This window comes from Aspergillus versicolor (genome assembly GCF_001890125.1).
Source record: "Aspergillus versicolor CBS 583.65 unplaced genomic scaffold ASPVEscaffold_2, whole genome shotgun sequence".
Lineage (NCBI taxonomy): Eukaryota > Fungi > Ascomycota > Eurotiomycetes > Eurotiales > Aspergillaceae > Aspergillus > Aspergillus versicolor.
The window spans coordinates 2,092,962-2,112,668 of record NW_024467525.1 but is presented as its reverse complement, the minus strand read 5'-3'; the positions used below and the strand labels follow the sequence as shown (position 1 = coordinate 2,112,668).

The following is a 19,707-nucleotide window of genomic DNA, read 5'->3' as shown; positions in this document are numbered from 1 at the left end:
CTTAGGTTTTTCTTATACGCTCCTGGTTGGCTTCGTTTGTTTTACTGGCGGGTTTATGCTTATGTTTGTTAGTTTGGCGGTTTAATACTGGTGTCTTTTTTTTTTTTTTTTTTTTTTTTTTTTTTTTTTGCGTACTTACGATGAAACGAGTAAAGAAGGAGGCGTTGTCGGGAATACCATTGATGTTTCGTTGCGGACGTTACTTTTGGTGTGCTCATCACGATGCCGCTCAATATATACAGCATTCATAGGCCTAGTGACAACGAACTTTACGGACCACGTAGATCTTGCGACTTGGCTCATAATGAGAAAGCCAGGTATTCCAGTATTGGCCATTGTGAGTTTTCAAAGCTAATAATTCAGAATATATATATACATGGCCACTGAACGAAGAAGTATGAATGCAGATAACGAGATATTGCCGTAATTAGGTGCCATGTGCTACACATCAAGAGGCAACCCTACTGGCACGTTCGTTCCTTCCCGGAGTGCTGCCATGAGTTTTTGAGCCGAGTCCGTCATTTTTGAGGGGTCTGCGCGCTCTTCAACTTCTTGAAATACTGCCCGTGCAGCCTCATGGTTACCGTCCTGTCCATGGAGCAGAGAAAGATGCAGTCCTGAACCGAAACAATCTTGGGCCAAAGCAACATGGTACCATTCCATCGCCAGGGCGCGATACTCGTGAAGAGGACGCGGGCCAAAGTGGGACAGTAATGTTGATAGAGCGCCCTTCGAGTTTTCTGTCTCCGTCGAGTCTATGTCCCCTGTAGTGATCTCAGCAGTCGCCTGTAACTTTGTAGATTTTGCATCCCGCGTCCCGAGCTGCGGATATTTTCCAACTGAGATGAGATAGTAGAAGTTGGCTAATTTCCGGCACGCGTCTTTTTCCCCAGCCGCAGCTGCCTGTCCCATGTATGTTTCGTATTCCTGTATCCCACTTTCCTCCCCCATGTACCTGGCATATTGCATCAGTGCAATTGGGTCCTGGTACTCTACCGCCCCGAGACGTAACGCATCCACTTCCTCCTGGGAGAGTACATCATTTGCTTCCCCTTTTTTGTCACCACGGCCTCTCTCCCCCCCCCGAATTTGAGCCCACCTCAGCTCACGCTTTAGCCATGCGAGCAGCTGCCACGGTGGTTCAAGGAGGTTAGTAATATTTAGAGTCGACTTGCGATATACTCGACTGGGTTCAATCAATGGCAACACCTCCTGGACTAGTGCTATACCCTGCTCGTACTTCCCATATAGGCCCAAATATTTCGCGTAAAGGAGCTTGACTCGCGGGTCAGAATTATGCGGCTCACTCTTGGACTGCGCAATGGCGGCAATTCGAGAAAGTGAGGTATCAGACGAAGGTTTGCGAACTGTGGTTGCATTATACACGTTACCGCCGCCGTGACAAGCCTGGAGAGCACGAGCTGCAACAATTAAGAGCGCCGCCAGCGACCCAGCACGGAAACAGGAAGCGATCACCAATTTAATAGCTCCAGCGTTCCCTCGCACAATGACAAAGCCGATATCTAGAATGGTGTCCAGGTCTACGTCTTCGTCTGTATCATGTATAGAAGAAAATATCAGTCAGCCAATGAACAAAATATGGACTGGTTGAATGAAGTAAGCAATAATAGTGGTGACATACCCCGCGCAATATTGCGAATTACGTCCGGAGATATAGTGTTCAACGTGTACAGATTCCGTAACAGCGTTGCTCCGATCCGTTTGAATTTCTTGGGTGTCACATTCTTATCAAGCACCCCATCCCTTAGCATTATACTAACAAGTGGGAATGCATTCTTTTCGAGGGTTTGCAGGTGAGCCTGGAGTTGAGCTTGAGCTTCGGCGACGCTGTTTCGAGACGGGATGTCTTCCTCAGGAGGGCTCTTGGAGAGTCGGTGGCCCAGAGACCCGGGTCTGCCAGTGTCTTTTATTTGAAAGGCTTTTTTTCGGGTAGAAGGCGCCGGCCGAGCTGCGCTGCGAGAGGATGTGGTGTGCAGAAGTCGCGAATGCGCGAGGTTGTGGTTGTCCGGTTTACAGGGAAGGTGATTGTTGATCGCGGGAGAGAGAAACGTACGGGTGCGCGGTATGAGGAAAGTACAGTGATTCTGTAGGCGGCTCAATTCTCGTGGGTTCGGAGGACGTGTGCGCGACATGACTGTTGTTGGGGGTGAGTGCAAGAAAAGAGACGGAGAGTTGCGGAGAAATAAAACTAGGTCGGAGAGCGTCCGTACACCAAATGGTAATGGGCTGGTTTCTCAGCTGCGTTCGGCTGCACTGGACCAGTGTTTGGGATTTCAAATGAGATTGGAATATTTTGGAATGACTTTATAAAAGCTTTGGATTAAAAGAAAATAGTTCATAATTGTCTACGAATAGCCAACCTCCACATACGCAGTCTATAAGAACTGGCCGAGCAGTAGAACGAACGATGCAGAGCTGATTCCTTCCTTCTGGATAAGAAAATAGTCCAAAGTAGATGATAATATACATTCGTTGCCTATCTCCCACTTTCCGGCCAAGTTATCAAAACACCTTCAGAAAGACACAGATATATGACAGAAAAGAGAAAACACGTCTAACCGGAAAGCGGGAGAAAGCAACCGACACACCCCTCTCAAGAAAACAACATGTATTCTACTCCATAACAGCCTTCGCACCAACAGCCTTAAGCGTCTCAATAAGCTTCTCTGCCTCCTCCTTGGGCACGCTCTCCTTAAGAACCTTCGGCACGGACTCAACGAACTTCTTGCTGTCAACGAGCGACAATCCGAGAAGCGTCTTAACCTCCTTAATAGCCTTGGCCTTTGAGGCAGCCTCGACAGCCTCAAGCTTGATGTTGAAGAGAGTCTTTTCCTGGGCGGGAGGAGCAGCCTCCTCTTCTTCTGCTGCGGCGGCAGCACCGGGGGCGCCAGCTCCGGGGGCCATGGCGAAGCCACCAACGGGGAGGTCAGGGATGTTTAGGCGGGACTGCGAATTGGAACATTACGTTAGTTTCAAAAGTCGCAGGAGGACTGGCGCTGTGTAATGTATAAAAACCACTGGAATGGCCCGGGAGAGTATCAATATAGCGCTATGTAGGGACTCACCTTCAGGCTAGCAACAAGGTCGGCCGTTTCTAACAAGTTCAATTGGCTGATCTGGTCGACAATCTGCGTAATCTTGGGGTTTGCGGGTGCAGCAGCCTCTGCGGACTGCCACCTCCGGCCTATTGTCTGCTGATATGGTGCGGAAAGGCGAAGGGAAGCGGATGGGCGGACGAGCTGTCTGCAGCATCGAGCTGCGGCCTGGGAAGTCATCGACATGGTGGAAGGCAGAATGGAGGATAGAATCGACAGAATTGACGCGAAAGAAAGGAATTATAAAGGTGGTCGTGACGCTCTCGTTCGATCAAACAGTTCAAAAGGCGCAACCGAAAAAGAAAGTCAACTTTCGGGATGGAAAATCTGGCGCCGTCACGTGACACCAGCACCAGGCCTAGTATCTACGAGCCCAGTCACTTTCGTCTGCGAATATTACAGTTATGTATTTTGAACATAATATAGATTATATCTACTGGGCAGATGAGATCTGAATTATAGTAAAAACGCTTGTTGGCTCAGTCAGCCATAAAACTGCACTCGCACTCCTCCGCTCAATCTTCTTCCTTCCCTCAAAATAGCATATCAATACATTGTACATGAAGGTATAAACAGCATTATAATTCGAGAGTACTTTTCCTCGTTTCAGTCCATCTCGCTGCTTTGTTGTTCCTCGGAGAACGATCTATCCACGCTTGGAATACCTCTTCATGGAACGTTTTTGCTCCTTCTGCTGTTCACGGTCAAGGAACTTCCGCTGCTCGTCGGCATTCATACCGCGGAGAGTCCGCTCCCTCTCTTCCTTCTTCAGCTTCTCAGCCATCAACTTGCGCTCTTCGGCCTTCTCCTGCTCATCCAGGCGGCGCAGCTTCTTGATCTCCTCCTCACGGACGTTCCGGATCTTGCGCATAACCTCGGGCCGGAAGTGGCCAAGGTTCACAAGTCTGTCGGGCAACCGTAGGAACTGGGTAAATAGCGGCAGGGTAGAAGCGTAACCGGAAGCAGAAGAGGCAAGAGATGCGACGAGCTGGATGCGCTTGCGTGGGGCAGTTTCCTCGATCCTAAGAATAGCGGTTAGACCATAGTCGCAGTTCAGTAGTAATGTACAACAATACTTACTTGGTAGGCTTGTCGATTGGCTGATCGGTGACAATAAGGTACTTAAAGCTGTTGCCCGCCTTCTCCACGGCCTCGATGAGCTCCGGGGTGAGAAGAGTTTCGGTAATCTCGGCGTTTTCGGTCATAATAGTCACCCACTGGGGCAATTTCGCATTGTCCTTAGTAAAGGTCATCGAAGCGTCGTATCTGTCATTCCGGAAGTTACGCATGTGGCTCTTGTGGACAATCGCGAAGATAAAGCCATCATAAGCCGAGTTGTTGACCTTGAGACCAGAGGTATCCTTGCCCGGAACTGGAACCAAGTCCTTCTCTTTGCCATCGAAAGTGTATGCAGTAGCCTCGAAGATCTCTTCGGGTGCAGGCCAGCTTTCAAAGAAGAATGAAAATGCCTGGTCCATCCAGTAGGTAACTGGGTTGGCGCGCTTAGGCATCTTAATAGCAACATCAAGAAATGCGACGTTCTGACGACCGGTCGCGTAGGCAGAAAATTCCTGGGCAGAGTTCTCCTTCAGAATAGACTCGGGGTTGGTCAATTCCACAGACACGGAGTCGTCCGATTTCTGGATGCCATCAAATCCAACCACCGCAAACTCGTCTCGGAGAGGGGAAGCATGGGCCTTGGCCCATTCCGTCGCTCGTCGTCGATTTTTACGGGTGCCCCAGAAATGGAACAGAACAATTAAGATGATAATCGGTAGAACCATTGCTTCTTGCATGAAGTCCTTTGGGGATGTGCGCTCCCACACCCGATACCATTTCGTGTACACGACGGGTTGAGCGCCATTCTGGCCAAATGGTGCCGACGGAGAGCCGACGATGGGAGCTTCAGGGGCCTTGACAAAGTCGGCGAAATCTGGGGTAGGAAGGAAAGTCAGCTATCCGAGCTCAGTCAAAGATCGGGGCCCCAACTGAGAGCAAAAGAAGCGCAGGACTTACCACCATCCTCTAGTGTGACGGAGCTGGACGGCTGGGCGCCGCCAAAAACGTTCTTGAGAACTCCCGCCATTGCGAGGGGAGGAAAAGCGAGAGGGAGAGTAGAAGTAGGCCCGGGCGGAAAGCAGTCGAGAAGGGCGGAACTGCGAACGTGGCCTGGGGAAAGGAGAGAAGCGAGAGGAAACCCGGGGCGATGGGGAAGGCAAGTTAAGTGTTGGGTTTGGGTGGCATAATTAATTGACGTCCGCCGCAAAAGCCTAGCTTGGTGGAGCCCCGAGCTCAAGCCCGCCATTCGCCGCAGCGGCCAAGACTGATCAAGATATCGAATCAACGGGGGGAGAGATACGCAGTAAGAAAGGTAGGATGGAGCTGGGGTAGGTAGGTAAAATCTGAGTCTCGTTTTATATATTGTGATAATTCATCAAGACAAATTCCATGCAGGCCAAATAAACCAAAGCCCTCCGTTTTGCTCGCCCATCCCAAGATATACCGCCCAAACCTATTAAAATCTCCCGACAAGCGACGACCAAGCAATTAAACAAAAGGCTCGCAAAATAGTGAGCGAAGTGGTATCCTGCAAAGAAAACAGACAATGCGCAAACAAAATAAACGCCAGTTATTTTGGTAACAGTACAGCCCAGACTTCACAAATTTCTAAACACGCTTCAAAGCAAACATTAGGAGATCTCAGACTTGTCAACAATAATGATTAAACGCAAGTAAGTTCGTAGCGGTCGTTATACACTCCAGGCCTGCCGGAGGCAGGCGAAAGAGAGAGAGAGAGAAAGAAAAAGGAAAGAGTAGAGAGTGGATGGCAGTAGTAAATACCTGCCAGCGCAGTTCAGCGCTCGATCGTAGCACAGAAGGCTAGTGAATACTCAGTGACCATAGGCCGGAGGTGGGGTTTCCTGATGGCTCAGTCGGTCCCAAAACGGATTGCATGAGCTAGAGTCGGACACTTTCTCGTCTCGCATGCGGCGCGCAATTTCTCCGGCCAGTCTTTCAACTAATGCTTGATCAACAATACTGGAGCCTGGCGTCTCTTCCGCGAAAGGGAGAATTGTGGAAGGCAATTGCCTCAGGGGCTCGGTCTCAACCTTCCCAGTATGTAGGTCGGGCTCATCGCGAGAGCGCATCGTTGCTCTTGGAGTTGCATCAATGTCCAGGGCCTCGGACGACCTGGGGTCAAAAGAAGAAGGCTCTCCAGACTGGCCAAGAGACGAGGGCCTATGACGAAAACTAGGCCGAGAAATGCTCATATGGCGCCGTTCAGGAATGGACGGGAGCTCCAGCCCAGCGTCAGGTGACAATGGGGGCGTTACAGGATCATCAGGCTGCTCCCTCACGATAGGCAAGGGTGCTGAATACACGGATGGTGTGCCGGTTGACTCGGTAAATGCACTCTCATCGCTCACGCTCGAGGCGTCGTCAGTCGTCTTAGGGCGCCGCAGGTCCACGACGCGCTTCTTCCTCTTCCTAGAGTGCGCTTTAGAGTGCCGACTAGCTCCCATAGTCAAGCCGTAGCTGCTTAGACTATGCGTAGAAGCCGAGGACCTAGTTTGCGATGAAACCATGCTAGCAGTATCTGGGAAAGACGACATATTTCCGGCTTGGGAATGCGTCCTTGAAAGCGCAGGGCTCACTGGAGATAACACGCCTGCAGTAGCCTCGCCAGTATCAGATGGCGACGTCCATGCGCGGTATACAACCTCTCGGATGGAGGGAGTAAACAGTGACAAAGTCCTCTGAGAATCGGTAAGGGCACCAAGTCGCAAGAGGTTCTTCTGTGAGAACAAGGAATGTGTCTCAACTGAAGAATCAAGTGATAACGAAGCAATATCCGACTCGTTTAAGGCATGACCCAGGGCGTCCACGGGGTCTTGTGGGGGACTAGCCAAAGGATCTTGGCCTGGACCGTCCGTAGTAGCGGTGGTCCCTTGACTTTCTTGTGCCTCTCCATCACGATATTCTGGAACCCATAAGCGCAGCGATAGGCGATGGATTATAGCTGGGAGTTCGTCCATAAACAATATTCGGAGTTGCGCTTCTATCTCTTTTTGGAGAAAGTCCCGGACGAACGGGATCGAGTCAAATGTCGAGGAAACCTTGAGCGACTCCAGCGGGTCATTGCGAAATACCACCGTGATCCCTTTTTGCTTCGAAAAAACCAACACGACGAAACCGGATAGCTTGAAGTCGGATAGTGTGATTTGGAGAGGAATGGTAAGGGGTGTCCTAAATTGAGGGAGAAGGTCAGAATATGCGAAACAAGCTAAGGCGCCGATCACTACTCACGCTGCAGCCAAAGGTAATGGAGACGCAAAAGATGGCCTTGTCAGAAGATAGGTGTTGAGGGGGTTGGCTTGAACACGGGTCTTGAGCGTTAAAAAGGCGTCGCCGGTGTAAGACATTTTGAAGATGCCGCGAAATCGATCCTCTGCCAGGTCTCCAACCTCCAAAATCTCCAGCTCGGGCGGAATAGAACCAAGGTTGAGCTCTGTAACGATGATATCGTCGACAATGATCGGAGGCTTTGGCGACTTATTGAGAGCGGTCGTTAGGAGATCCTGCGCGCGAGTGTAAAAATTCGCGTCCGCGGTCAGCGGCGACCAGTTGAAGTTGAACGCCATCGCAGATCATTGAGAAGAAGAGTCTCAATGAACAGCAGCGTTATATAGCGTAAGGAAGGTGGGCGGAGGTTAGCCTTGGAGGCTTGGATGGATGAAGAAGGGATGGCGAGAGGGAAGAATGAAGTCGGGAATATGGGAGGCTTTGCTCTCCTGTGGGGGCGCGGCGATAAGAGCAAAAATGGAAAAAGACGGGAAGAAAAGGGAACCCCGAGGATCACAAACCCGCGAGCCAACACTCGCGTGATCGACGCGACGGCGAGGCCTCTGTGACTGTGTCTGCGAGGATGTTTCTCCTGAATGTTCTTTTTGATTGGAGATTGTTCTTTGCCCTCCAAGCGACTGGAGAAGTCGCCCGTCCACATCGCGTGCTCTTTGACAGCCGTTTGTCTTCCTCGGTCCAGAGAGGCGGGAAAGACGTCACTGTGCAGAGCCTTTACAATTTATTATGGAGACAGCAGACTGGACCCGGTCTATCCATACACAGGCGCTGCATACAATTTGATGATTCAAGATCGACTCAGGAAACATGACTTCTCTCCACACATATCCGGGCTCCTCCGAAAAAAAAAAACGTTCCGGACTATTTCCAAGAACAACTTCTCTGAGACTATCTATACGGACGGGACTCACGGGAGTCGTCTTCTTTCTCCCGCTCTGGGCCGGTACTAGTTTGCCCCTTTAATATTATGTTTCACGCGTATCGAAGCTAACCGTGTCTTAGATCCCGCCCCAATTACCCGCCTAATGCTCCCTCGGACCCTCACTGAGTCACTGAGCGCTTGTACTTTGGGTCTAGAAGCTGAGGCGCTCGTTACCAGCCCCCCTGGACCACTCCTCGAATCTCAACCATGGCTTCACATCTAAACATCGGGCTCCCACAAGTCCATGCTGCGAAAGGGAAGAAATGCATCCCCCCGACCAATGATTTCATCTCAGGCACCTGGCACGTAACTCACTCCAGCCTTCCGCTGTGGAAAGGCAAGCAGAATGTCAGCATCACCTACGAGCTGCTCCCTCCCGACTCCTCAGGCGTCATCAAGATCGACGACCTAGTCAAGTACCAAGCTGCAGGGTCGGAGAAAATAAAGTCAGTCCACGGCATTGACACCCCAAGCCCAGGTAATCAAGGCGCTTGGGACTGGCGAGGCAAAGGTTGGTTGATGATCGCGAGCTCGCATTGGGAGTGCCTTGGGTGTGGCCGTGCAGACGATGACAACCAGTGGGTTGTTACATACTTTGCCAAAACTATTTTTACGCCTGCCGGGATTGACATCTATTCTCGGACCAAAAAAGGTCTCCCCCCGACATATGTCGAGGAGATACTCAAAGCGCTCAGAGAGCTAGAGGTCGAAGAGATAACGACGCTGGCCAGCGAAATCTTCCAGGTCCCGCAGAACTAATTATACAAAGTAGGCTCTTAACGACATCTTCCAACGCATTAGACGTAGCTCTTTCTCTCATTCTCAATAACAAATATATGATAACTGGCCAGTCATCCTTATACCATCGAACGACGGCACGTGCCGAGCTCTTTTGTATGACATAACCGGATGCCAGGTGGCGTCCCCCTAGCAACCCTGCGCTAGTCCATTTAGAGAATTAGGTCAACATCCGAGCCTGCAGCTTCTAAATTGGTTCTCCCAAAATTAGTTCGAACTGTCTGAACAAACTTGAACGCTCCAGACTCTCCGGTACTCACTCTTGCGGTGACGGTGTTCCGCAATATCAAGCCGTCATGGCATCACCCTATCCCCAGACCTTCGCTGAAGAAACAACCTCACGGCGACGCAATACGAGACCACCAAGTACACGTACCTCCAAGCGAAATGTATACGGAAAACGGAGAACAGACGCCCCAAGGGCAGTGCTCGAAGAGCGAAGTCCCGCGAAACCCCAGGCCATCACGGACCCCGATGCGGTTCAAGAATCTGTCGATTGTATGGAGGCAAAGTTGGCGAATATCCAACTGGATGAAACGAAGACAGCGGAATATATGGAAGAGGAGCATGACCAAGGTGATACCAGCACAGAGATTGCCACGCCTACTGATGTCGTTATCGAGACGCCTGAGTCGACGCCCACATCCCTCACAGAGCTCGCCCCGGTTCAACAACCGTCAACGAACGCCACTCCGGTCGCCAAGAAACGATTCTCAGAAATGGTGGCAGTGAGAATAACACCAAGGGTTATCCCGCAAGGATCGCAGGGACAAGCGAAGAAGGTGACAAATAATACTCCTGCCGCGCTAGACAGCTGCAAGCGAAGCGCAAGGAAGACCAAGCCGACCCGACGGACCTCATCCGGATATGTCTCCAACGAAAAGGCGACTTCCTACGTTCGTTCTATCCTGGATCAAACACTGTCACCAGTGGCGGCCCAGGGCATTCAGAGATTCGATTCATGGGCTGCGCGTGCAGGTGGAATGTTGGAAGTTGTTAAATTGGCCGAAGGCTCTTATGGAGAGGTCTATAAGCTCAGGTTGAGAGAGGATATATGTCAGAAGGAAATGTCCAAATCCAAACTGGCGCGTCTCAAGGCATGTGGTGACGGTGTTTTCAAGGTTGTCCCTCTACGGGCCCAGAGCGGTCTTGGATCAAAGAAGTTTACCAGCATTGAGGAAATTGTGGCGGAGGTGAAAATGTTAAAATACCTGGATCCGATACCGGGCTTTGCGCGATTCAGAGAGATTCACGTTGTGCAAGGTCGATTTCCAGAGGCATTCCAAAAGGCCTGGGACCACTACAAGAAAACAAAGGACGACTGCCTTAACCCTAACCCTTCAAGTAAACGAGCCTATCCAGATTCACAAATCTGGGCGATTATCGAAATGGACGATGCGGGCTGTGAACTTGAGAAGTTTTCCTGGTCATCGATTTTTCAGGTTTATGATATCTTCTGGGGTGTTGCCATGTCCTTGGCTCGTGCTGAAGAATATGCTTTATTCGAGGTAAAATCCCTTTGTCTTACGTATGGATACAAGTATGAATTTCATCTAATCTCAGCTTAGCATCGCGATCTTCATCTTGGCAACGTCTGCATACGGAGCACGCGGTCAAATGGTCACATGCATCCACCATCAGACATGGATGTCATGCGCCAAGCAGGGTCAAGCTCAAGTGGTTACGGGTTGAGCACTTTGGAGACAACTCTTATTGACTATTCCCTTTCGCGGGCGGAATTATTGATGGATGGAACGGCGGAACTGATGGAAGTAACCTCTTCAGACCTGGATAAAAAACAGATTTTTGATGCGATTGGTCAAGACGAAGACGACGCTCTACTAAGGGACACATATCGACAGTGAGTTTTCCCTCTCCAGGAGGCGGTAAAAAGGCACTAATTATGTTCATAGCATGCGCGCCCAGTTATACACAGGCAACCCAGTCGACACGGAGAAAACACCTGATATCTCCGGAATTTGGGCGGAATATGCCCCTCGGACGAATCTGATCTGGCTCAGATTTCTCCTTAAAATGTTGCTAAGGAATAAGAAACCCGAAGCTCCAGAGCCTGTGGCCCAGAAGCTGCGGCAACCTCTTGCCCCGCGTTCATCCAATAAAGAAATCAAGAAGACAACCAAATCAGACAAAAAGCAAGTCGCGGTTAACGAGACCCAGATTGGCCCAGATGTCCACACCACAGTCATGCAGCTAAAGCAGACTCTCGAGGACAGGCTTAACGCTGTTCTTGAGCTTCTAGATCTGGAACACGGTCACCAAGACATGTGTTGTGCCGCAGATTTAGTTGCATTTGCCATGGATGCCCAGTGGCTAGGTGAGCAGGATTTCTTTTCTGCGTGATGAGTTTGGCATTACGGTGTGTCGTTACTTTTTTATTTTTGATATGTGTTTTGGCGAGCATCATACATTGCATTGGCGTTGTATAGACAGTTACATTAGCAGGGTGTTTTGAGCATTTTTTTGGGTGTGGTGTGTTTTGTTTCTTTTAGATGCTAATAATACATACTCATTTAACGTCAACATATAATACAAATCCTTATCTTCAGTATTAATGTAAATGTACGACGCTTGACAAAATGCGTATAGGTCAATTGTCAAAAGAGGTTAAATAAATATATATATATATTCCACCAAAAGTCATTCTATGGACTAGGTAATCAACAAACCAGTAAGATAGAGTATGAATAAAATTCAACAAAACGCCGTTTATCTTCATGTCTCATAAATGCTACAAAATGAAAAATATAAGAAAAATATATTTCGCTCATGCCCCAGATGCAAAGAAGCTCAAGAGACTTCCCGTCGCTAGACCACCAACCAGCATGAGACTCATAAACCCGCCAGCAGGTTCACGCTCATCCGCCGAAACAAAGTAGCCTGCGCCCATCATACAACAGCTCGAGAGGTACCCATTCGTGACGCCGAATAGTGCCTGGACGATAAAAAGGTAGAAGAAGTCGCTCTGTACGATGGCGCCCCGACCGCCGACGTTACAAAGCAAGTAAAGAGGGATGAATCCTGCACGGGCAAGGGCGATGGTGAAGAGTGCCCAGGGCCGGTGCGCTATCGAGTAGCGTGGGTTGAGGACAAGAATTCTGGCGAGGAGGTCGCCAGCGTTCCAGAAAAAGAACGCCAGTGGGATGAAAACGGCTGGTTGGTAGAGTCGAGAGCTGCCAGTGCGGTCGTTGACAGACTCAATTTTGGAGGTGTATACAGGAAAGATCATTGTTATCGCGAAGCAGAGGTAGATTGAGATAGCGGGGAGCCGAAGCTTTGAGAATAGTGTCCAGAGGCCCACGGTCTTGTTGGGTGTTGTGTCAGCATTAGAAGATTCAGATTGGTAGTCAAAGACATGCTCGGCCTGTCGCTTCGTGAGCCATACAAAGGAAACCAGTGTCAAAGATGATACGCCTGTTGCAGTGATGAAGCATGCAAAGGCTGATTTCCAGGACGCCTCTTGTGCCTGCTCATTCCCCGGCGCTGGCACTAGGAGGACAGAGAGCATTTGCGCCAAAGGAGGTAATACACCTGCCACTCCCTGGCCGCCCATAATTGCCTGGGTGTATTCTTCTCTTCCGAACCCTGATACGTATGCAAACACCCCATTCTGGTTGATCCCAGTAGCCATGCTAGCCCCAAACACCATGACCATCACGAACCCGAAATATACCTTCACCGATGCATCTTTCAGCACAAGGGTAGAGAATGCAAGTAGGGTGAAAACAACGATGTTGATCAGTAACGATACTGTAATTCGTCTTGGGTATGATGCTGATTCCTGCAGCTTAGCGAGTACGAATACAGACCCCAAGTTCGTGACGGTCGACACGGTCAATATAGAGGATTGATAGTGAGTCATCGCCCAGTTGTCTGATTGGAATCGCTGATGGAAAAATGGCGCCGCGGCAAGAAACATATTCCTATATCAAAACCAGGCAAGTGAGCGGATATTCCGGGGAGGCCCGCAGACAGAACAACTCACCATGCCCATAACATCGACACACCCAAGATAAAAAACACCCAGTACACAGGCCTCGAGAAGGGCGGGGCCAGCTGTGTCTGAGCATTAGGTGTATCTAATTCATCGTCGTAGGGCATGACTGGCTCCTGGATCGGCTCATACTCCGCGGTGGGAGGAGCGAACCATCTCCGGATGCGATCCATGCTTATGCGAGTGGATGCGAACGATTCGCCTTTGTTAATTTGTTGAAAGCGCAAATTGTATCAATTCAGCCCATGGCCAGTTACTTGATTAAGGCAGAAGAATAAGCGCTCTCAAACTTCGGGCGGGTTGTTGTTAGAGTGGAGGTGAGTGAGCGACGTTGGCTTGCTGTGTCAACGCCAAGACAAGAGGTCACGTTCTCAACGAGCTTGCTTGAGATAAGAGACGGTATGTAGGTCTACTCTTAGTGAACAAACTTCAGATAGAGATGAGTTTTTCTATTATGTCTATCTTAACTATTACAGTATGGAATCAGGCCCAAACCCGTGAAACCCGGATTCCCATACTCCAAATATTCGTCATGTACAGGTATGTCATCACAGCGTGGGTCACTTCGAGCCCAGAAGGTGAGTAAAGTGCACAGGCTGTGGAATAAATGCAAAAAGAAATAAAAAAAAAAAAAGAAATAATGGTAGGAGAACATTCATCTGAATGTAAATGTTAAACCAGCCTGAGAGATAGTTGCTTATCGTTGATGATCGGTTTTATGGTTTGCTTCAGCTTCACCCTCTTCCTCAGCTTGTACTTCCCAGGGCTTTTCCTGAATTTCAGGGCTAACGGAAGGGCTGACTGGAGGCTGGGTATCGGCACCACTTAGTTGCCATTCCATCAGCTTCGTAAACGCGCCATCTGGGCGCGCACTTAATTCCTCGTAGCTTCCTTGTTCGGCAACCTTTCCGTCATTACCAAGCACCACGATCGAGTCGGATCGCTTGATAGTAGAGAGTCGGTGGGCGATGCTGATGGTAGTGTTATTACCACGGAGGAGTGCCGCAAGAGCGCTGTTGACTAGCGTCTCTGATTCCGCATCGAGCGCAGAAGTGGCCTCATCTAAAATCAGAATATCGGGGTCTTTGATAAGCGCACGTGCAATCGCGATCCGTTGCTTCTGCCCCCCAGAAAGCTGCGCTCCGCGGGGTCCCACTTGAGTATCAAGGCCATCCGGCTAGATACCCGTTAGTATAGTGAAGGAGAAAGAGATAGGGGCAAGTAGACTTACAAAGTCGCTGATAAATTGGCAGTTTGCTTTCCTTGCTGCTGCGACGATTTCAGACCTCGTTGCTTGTGGGCTTCCGTATGAAATATTTTCGGCAATCGTTCCAGAGAAGAGAACTGGCTCCTGTGCGACAATGCCGATCTTTCTACGAAGTGACTTCGCATTCATCTCCTTGATGTCCTTGCCATTGACTAGAACACGGCCCTCGGTGGGGCTGTAGAAGCGCAAGAGTAACGAAGCAATGGTTGATTTACCTCCACCCGAAGGACCAACGATTGCGACATTGGTACCCTGTGGGATTTCAAAGTTGAGTTCCTTGAAGATTGGAACAGCGGGCCTGGTTGGGTAACTGAAGGTGACATTCTCAAAGCGAATAGGGCCCCGGGCAGTCACGACTTTGGTACCCTTGGTGGGAGATATTGTCGGCTCACGATCCTGGAGTTCAAACAGTCGACTCGCTGCGCCGACTCCCTTCATTAATTCAGAGTAGAAACTCGACATGCCAAACATGCTAGACCCTGCATAAGCCGTGTACATCAAGAAGGATGTAAGCTCTCCAATACTGATAGCGCCAGACTTGACCATGCCACCTCCTACATAAAGAAGCGCTAAGATCGTTAAATTTCCCATAAGTCCAGTCTATTAAATTGTCAGCTTGGCTTCGCGCAAATTGGGAGCGCGAGGGACTTACAGAACTGAAGAAAGTTGCACTTATCAGCGACTCTTTCTTCCCGAGCTCAAAAATCTTCCGTACTTGAGTATTGTAACGATTGACCTCGAGAACTTCACCAGCGAATGATTGACTCGTTTTCACATTTCCCAAACGCTCTTCCGCAATCTTGGTCAGGGTTCCTAGATTCCTTTGAATTTGGCGACTGAGGTTTCTGATTGCCCTTCCGTAGAAGATTGCGCCTAGTCCAATTGGAGGAAGCAATAGTGCGAGGATACTGGATAGCTTAAGACTGACATAAGCCATCATACCAAAGCCAGCTGCGCCGCTAACACCTGCCCGCAACCCGTCCGAAAGATTCTGAGTAATGCTTTTGCCGACGATGATGGTGTCAGAACTAAGTCGAGAAATCAGGTCTCCGACCCTATTTGCATCAAAGAACTCGGCATCCTGAACGAAGGTCTGGCGGAAAAGCTTTGAACGGGTTCTCGCGACGATGCGCTCCCCCACAATTCGTAAGATAATTATACGGCCGTAGTTTGCAGCAGCACCGAATGCAAGAATACTTGCCAGGGCACCGTAGAACATAGTAGGGCTCAGACCGAAAAGAAATTCACCACCTTCTGATGACTTTGTTGAAGCATCGATGATCTTGCCGATTGAGAAAGGAAGTGACATGGTAATTGATGAAGAAATCAATAAGAAGAAAAAGGCTAAGCCGAGTTTCTTTGCTTCGGGTCGCGCAATGAGTAGAAGCCTCCATACTTCGCCGAACCCAGAGCCTTTCCCACCACCACCGTCTTTGTTTAACTTTGCGCGAAGGTTAACTTGCGCCGCTTGCGCTGCCTTTTCAGATAGCTCAAATCCTTCATCTTTATCTTCGTCTTGTTTGTCCCTGTTTTCCGCGCGCGAGGTATTCGTCGGCTGGGCGGAAGGCTGGGTCTGGAGGAACCGTTGGGTCGAAGAGAATCCACGGAATTGCTTGAGAATCGGTGATCTAAAACTGGTGTATCGTGTAATTTTTGGAAATAAAGCATGGGTTGGCACATTATTCCGGTCAATGTGAGGTATTCCGTGATTGTAGACCGATCCCGAAAACCCCGAAAATTGCCGGAGGAAGACACCCTGGACACCACAACTCTGGGTGGTTTGGCGTGTGGCAGAGCATAACCCCGTTAGGATACTGCCATTTGGTGTAGTTATCGGCTTCGAATGAGCCCCTGTAGCCCAGGAAGCTCGTAACCCAAGACCGCGCATCTCGGACTTGACTGTGAAGTGAACGGCTGGGCTGGTCAAAATGATGTGATAATGGGCAAACCAGGTGCCATATCTCACTGATCAGCAAAAGATGTTCGTGGGGAGCTCATGACAGTCGTGCGGATATCAATCACGGTTTCGCAATGGACAACAGTGGGTGAAAGCTATGAGTTTGGTCAGATGCGAGATAATCGAGCAATCAAGATCCCGACGGGACGAGATCGGAGGAATCAGACAGGCCGAGTTTTGCCGCCTGCCACCGCCTGTCACACTCCGATAGAATATGATCGAGAGCAATGGAGACTTTGTCATTGCTAGAGGCGGCTGCTGTTACTTCCATCCTATTTTCGCGAGGCTTACCCAAGTGGAAGTGGATGCAGGTACTAATATAACCCCGGCTACTTTGCTTTGAGCTCGTCTTTTCCCGAACTGCTGAGTTTGGATTCTCTTTGTTTTATACCCCACTTTCCACCCCTCTTTGTATAGTTCTCTGTTCAAGATGGTGTTGGACTACAGCAAGTGGGACGCCCTGGAGCTTTCGGACGACTCGGACATCGAGGTGCACCCAAACGTCGACAAACGTTCTTTCATCCGAGCCAAACAGGCCCAGATTCATCAGCAACGAGAGCAACGGCGTCATGACATCCAAACTCTAAAATATGAACGTATCATTAACGATGGCCTTCTTTCACGAATCGAGAAGCTCCTTTCCTCGTTTAAAGAGAAAGAAGGATCTTCATCCGACCCGGAAGAAGTCATCTTCTCAACGCTCATGCAATTCGCGAGCAATCCCGCAGATGACCAGCCGCCCTCGGCCCCAGAGGGCGTCCATACACAGGAAAAGGAACAACCGAAATATTCTCAGATGATGAGTGCGTTGGTGGATCAAGTCAAGAAGGAAATTGAAGAATCAAAATCCGACAATTCATTTCAAGCATATGTCAAGGGCGTGCAGGGACACAAGGACAAGGTCCAGGGTTTACAAAAAGAACTGCTTGCAAAGCTTGCGGAGCTTGAGAAAGAAGAGGGCAGCAAGATTACAAGTGAATCTATCCATACAGGCTTCGACACTTCGCACGTAGCCAGACACAAGGACGCAGCGCCGACGGCAGAAAAAACAAGTTCAGTTGAGCTGCTGAACCCGAATGCAACTCCAGGAGCTTCAGGCCAAGATGGCGACGACGACGAGGCTGTTGATGACCCGGATAATATACAAGCCAGCGAGATGGCCAAGAAATTTGCGAAAATCGACCGGAATGACTACCGCGCTCTGCACCGATACATAACTGACCACCCGAAAATCGTTGCAGAGAAAGAGACGGATGGTTTGCTGGTTGAGGCGTTTAATAGTCAAATGGACGGAAAGGAGGATTATGCCCGACAATGTGTGCATCAAGGCCTGTTATTGCAGTATTGCCGCTCGCTTGGACCCGATGGAATCTCACTCTTCTTCAAACGGTACGTTACCCAAGACTTGATTAGCTTACACTGTGATAACTGACTGCTCTTCTCGTATAGTATCACGACAAGAGAACACCAAGCAGGCACCCTGTTCCGAAATGATGTCAATGAAACCTACAACAAGATCAAAACTCGTGCTGCTGAACTAGCGAAGGATAGTTCTGCATCCAACGACCCCGCTGGTGTAGAGCAAATCCAACTCCACGCTGTTGATCCGAACACCAAAATTACCATAAACATTCCTAAAAGCGAAAGCAGCGAGCCTATCGAAATTGAAGCGCGAAAAATATTCGACTCCTTCTCCAAGGATCTGCAAAAGGCATTGGCATCCGAATCATTGGACGAGGTCAACAAAGTTCTCGGGAAGATGAGTGTCGAGGAGGCCGAAGACGTGGTCGAAAAACTGGGGGAAAGCGGTATGCTCAGTCTAGAGGAGGGTATTGTCGATGCTACCACGGAGGAAGGCCGGAAGAAACTCGAAGAGATTGAGGCGGAGGGCAAGCGAGAGAAGGAGGTGGAGGAGGTCGGGGAGCCCGGGGGCGATGTAACTGAATTGGATTGAAGGTACAAAAAGTTTAAGTAGGCTTGAATCATACGTATGGACTGTACCATGATGTGCTGTTTTGTCTTATAATTCTCAGAAATATTAGTACATAATGAAGAGGAACTTTGGGGGTAACTAATGTACGCCTCCCGGGAGATTGGAACCGACTGCCACCCTCCCAAAGCACCAGCTGTTTATCATCTTTGCCCATAACCCATAAAACTCCTGCGTTTCTGCGTGAACCAATCATTGTTCCCACAGCATGTCAAAGGTAATAAAATGGTGGCATACAAGCTAAAAAAAGTGAAGTGCGTTATTTACGTACATCAGGCGAAAGAAAACGGGCCAGAAAATTAGAGAATTAGCAGAAGAGTAAATTCAAACCCCACTGGCGCCAGGTGCTTTCTCATCCTTCTTGAGATTAAGCAGCATCTCTCGGAAACGTTCTTTGCCAGAGCCGCTCGCACCGCCTCTGGTGCCCTTTCCAGATACATCCACGAGCTTCGCAATCCGCTCCCAGCTTGTTCCCCCGGCAGATGTGTTTTCGCGACTCGCAAGGAACTGCTCTGCTTCGGCAGCAGTTTGGGCGCGAAGCTTGTCCGTCTTGTTGTTGTAAGACACGTAGAAGTCATCGATATCCTCTCTGGCCTTCGTAATGGTTGCCTCCTTCTTCTCGTTAGAGATCTCCGCTCGACGTGCAGTATCCGCATCCCGTTTCTCACGCCATTCCCTAAGCGCAAACAAATGGTTAGCATTCGGTCAATAGATAAAATGATTGAATGGGTAGAGAATCGGGTAGGCTGGTAATCGAAGATAATGTTGGACATACCTGACAGGTTCTCCCTCTTCCTCAGGGGCCTGATAGCTCGAATAGCCAGTGGGTGGGAATGGTGCTCCAGTGCCGGTGATAGTACCACCAGGAGCAACTTGCTGTAGAACACCAGACACATTAGCTTTTTGGCATTCTTGAAGAGCACGTCGCAGATTCATTCGCATACTTCATTCTGTGTATCTATAGCTGGGAATGAAGATTCAAATCCCGAAATCTCAGGTCCAGCATCGGCCTGTACCTCTTCCGAGCCGCCCAATAGCTCATCCTTGTTGACATCTGGAGAAGTGGCATCTTGAGCAGTGGCAAATTGGTCCGCATCGTCTCCGAGGAGTGCTCGCTCACGAGCTAGAAAGTCGTCCTCATTTGTGCCGTTGGTTTCGATAGCTTCTGTCTGCCCTAGACGTTATTGTTAGTTTTGGGGACACTTCAGGTAAGTGATGCGGGCACCTAACCCGCGGAGAAGTCCTCCAATGAGGGAAAACGGTCAGCCATAATGGAGATTTGT

General features: G+C 49.6%; 10 protein-coding genes across 10 annotated transcripts; 3 read left to right on the top strand and 7 right to left on the bottom strand.

Moving 5' to 3' along the window:
• Positions 1-441: 441 nt before the first annotated feature.
• ASPVEDRAFT_126276 (uncharacterized protein) lies at positions 442-2,153 on the bottom strand (the record flags this gene model as incomplete). Its single annotated transcript, XM_040806352.1, has 2 exons — positions 442-1,553; positions 1,643-2,153. 2 exons carry the CDS (start codon positions 2,151-2,153, stop codon positions 442-444), a joined length of 1,623 nt encoding a protein of 540 aa, XP_040664341.1.
• A 181-nt stretch (positions 2,154-2,334) lies between these two features.
• ASPVEDRAFT_186147 (mitochondrial 54S ribosomal protein bL12m) lies at positions 2,335-3,395 on the bottom strand. The gene is made up of 2 exons (XM_040808972.1): positions 3,087-3,395; positions 2,335-2,967 (listed from the first exon to the last, which is right to left on the bottom strand). The coding sequence occupies exons 1-2, from the start codon at positions 3,300-3,302 to the stop codon at positions 2,635-2,637; spliced, it is 549 nt and encodes a 182-aa protein (XP_040664340.1). The 5' UTR covers positions 3,303-3,395; the 3' UTR covers positions 2,335-2,634.
• A 110-nt stretch (positions 3,396-3,505) lies between these two features.
• On the bottom strand, positions 3,506-5,341 carry ASPVEDRAFT_38065 (CCDC47 family protein). Its single transcript, XM_040811619.1, has 3 exons — positions 5,133-5,341; positions 4,197-5,049; positions 3,506-4,138 (listed from the first exon to the last, which is right to left on the bottom strand). Exons 1-3 carry the CDS (start codon positions 5,200-5,202, stop codon positions 3,763-3,765), a joined length of 1,299 nt encoding a protein of 432 aa, XP_040664339.1. The 5' UTR covers positions 5,203-5,341; the 3' UTR covers positions 3,506-3,762.
• A 666-nt stretch (positions 5,342-6,007) lies between these two features.
• On the bottom strand, positions 6,008-7,759 carry ASPVEDRAFT_124972 (MDM34 family protein; the record flags this gene model as incomplete). The annotated part of the gene is made up of 2 exons (XM_040806233.1): positions 6,008-7,364; positions 7,425-7,759. The coding sequence occupies 2 exons, from the start codon at positions 7,757-7,759 to the stop codon at positions 6,008-6,010; spliced, it is 1,692 nt and encodes a 563-aa protein (XP_040664338.1).
• An 848-nt stretch (positions 7,760-8,607) lies between these two features.
• ASPVEDRAFT_124302 (uncharacterized protein) lies at positions 8,608-9,159 on the top strand (the record flags this gene model as incomplete). Its single annotated transcript, XM_040806166.1, has 1 exon — positions 8,608-9,159. The coding sequence occupies one exon, from the start codon at positions 8,608-8,610 to the stop codon at positions 9,157-9,159; it is 552 nt and encodes a 183-aa protein (XP_040664337.1).
• A 258-nt stretch (positions 9,160-9,417) lies between these two features.
• On the top strand, positions 9,418-11,757 carry ASPVEDRAFT_69148 (uncharacterized protein). Its single transcript, XM_040816014.1, has 3 exons — positions 9,418-10,706; positions 10,767-11,059; positions 11,112-11,757. Exons 1-3 carry the CDS (start codon positions 9,495-9,497, stop codon positions 11,557-11,559), a joined length of 1,953 nt encoding a protein of 650 aa, XP_040664336.1. The 5' UTR covers positions 9,418-9,494; the 3' UTR covers positions 11,560-11,757.
• A 48-nt stretch (positions 11,758-11,805) lies between these two features.
• On the bottom strand, positions 11,806-13,537 carry ASPVEDRAFT_38062 (nucleoside transmembrane transporter FUN26). The gene is made up of 2 exons (XM_040811618.1): positions 13,202-13,537; positions 11,806-13,139 (listed from the first exon to the last, which is right to left on the bottom strand). The coding sequence occupies exons 1-2, from the start codon at positions 13,381-13,383 to the stop codon at positions 11,984-11,986; spliced, it is 1,338 nt and encodes a 445-aa protein (XP_040664335.1). The 5' UTR covers positions 13,384-13,537; the 3' UTR covers positions 11,806-11,983.
• Positions 13,538-13,640: 103 nt separating this feature from the next.
• On the bottom strand, positions 13,641-16,552 carry mdr2 (ATP-binding cassette permease mdr2). Its single transcript, XM_040815503.1, has 3 exons — positions 15,130-16,552; positions 14,442-15,077; positions 13,641-14,387 (listed from the first exon to the last, which is right to left on the bottom strand). The coding sequence occupies exons 1-3, from the start codon at positions 16,363-16,365 to the stop codon at positions 13,908-13,910; spliced, it is 2,352 nt and encodes a 783-aa protein (XP_040664334.1). The 5' UTR covers positions 16,366-16,552; the 3' UTR covers positions 13,641-13,907.
• A 312-nt stretch (positions 16,553-16,864) lies between these two features.
• Positions 16,865-18,388, top strand: ASPVEDRAFT_186128 (Hsp90 co-chaperone CDC37; the record flags this gene model as incomplete). The annotated part of the gene is made up of 2 exons (XM_040808971.1): positions 16,865-17,823; positions 17,884-18,388. The coding sequence occupies 2 exons, from the start codon at positions 16,865-16,867 to the stop codon at positions 18,386-18,388; spliced, it is 1,464 nt and encodes a 487-aa protein (XP_040664333.1).
• Positions 18,389-18,748: 360 nt separating this feature from the next.
• Positions 18,749-19,694, bottom strand: ASPVEDRAFT_25434 (clathrin light chain CLC1; the record flags this gene model as incomplete). The annotated part of the gene is made up of 4 exons (XM_040809781.1): positions 18,749-19,100; positions 19,200-19,300; positions 19,369-19,598; positions 19,655-19,694. The coding sequence occupies 4 exons, from the start codon at positions 19,692-19,694 to the stop codon at positions 18,749-18,751; spliced, it is 723 nt and encodes a 240-aa protein (XP_040664332.1).
• Positions 19,695-19,707: the final 13 nt, after the last annotated feature.

Bases quoted from the DNA above. Each gene is read 5' to 3' on its own strand.
- mdr2 (XM_040815503.1), bottom strand. From the start codon at position 16,365: ATGCGCGGTCTTGGGTTACGAGCTTCCTGGGCTACAGGGGCTCATTCG. The intron at 15,078-15,129 runs GTAAGTCCCTCG...ACAATTTAATAG, and splicing joins GTGCAACTTTCTTCAGTTCT to ACTGGACTTATGGGAAATTT. The intron at 14,388-14,441 runs GTAAGTCTACTT...ACGGGTATCTAG, and splicing joins GCCAATTTATCAGCGACTTT to CCGGATGGCCTTGATACTCA.
- ASPVEDRAFT_38065 (XM_040811619.1), bottom strand. From the start codon at position 5,202: ATGGCGGGAGTTCTCAAGAACGTTTTTGGCGGCGCCCAGCCGTCCAGC. The intron at 5,050-5,132 runs GTAAGTCCTGCG...TTCCTACCCCAG, and splicing joins CGTCACACTAGAGGATGGTG to ATTTCGCCGACTTTGTCAAG. The intron at 4,139-4,196 runs GTAAGTATTGTT...CGCTATTCTTAG, and splicing joins CCAATCGACAAGCCTACCAA to GATCGAGGAAACTGCCCCAC.
- ASPVEDRAFT_69148 (XM_040816014.1), top strand. From the start codon at position 9,495: ATGGCATCACCCTATCCCCAGACCTTCGCTGAAGAAACAACCTCACGG. The intron at 10,707-10,766 runs GTAAAATCCCTT...ATCTCAGCTTAG, and splicing joins AAGAATATGCTTTATTCGAG to CATCGCGATCTTCATCTTGG. The intron at 11,060-11,111 runs GTGAGTTTTCCC...TTATGTTCATAG, and splicing joins CTAAGGGACACATATCGACA to CATGCGCGCCCAGTTATACA.
- ASPVEDRAFT_38062 (XM_040811618.1), bottom strand. From the start codon at position 13,383: ATGGATCGCATCCGGAGATGGTTCGCTCCTCCCACCGCGGAGTATGAG. The intron at 13,140-13,201 runs GTGAGTTGTTCT...GTTTTGATATAG, and splicing joins GTGTCGATGTTATGGGCATG to GAATATGTTTCTTGCCGCGG.
- ASPVEDRAFT_186147 (XM_040808972.1), bottom strand. From the start codon at position 3,302: ATGTCGATGACTTCCCAGGCCGCAGCTCGATGCTGCAGACAGCTCGTC. The intron at 2,968-3,086 runs GTGAGTCCCTAC...TCCAATTCGCAG, and splicing joins ACCTTGTTGCTAGCCTGAAG to TCCCGCCTAAACATCCCTGA.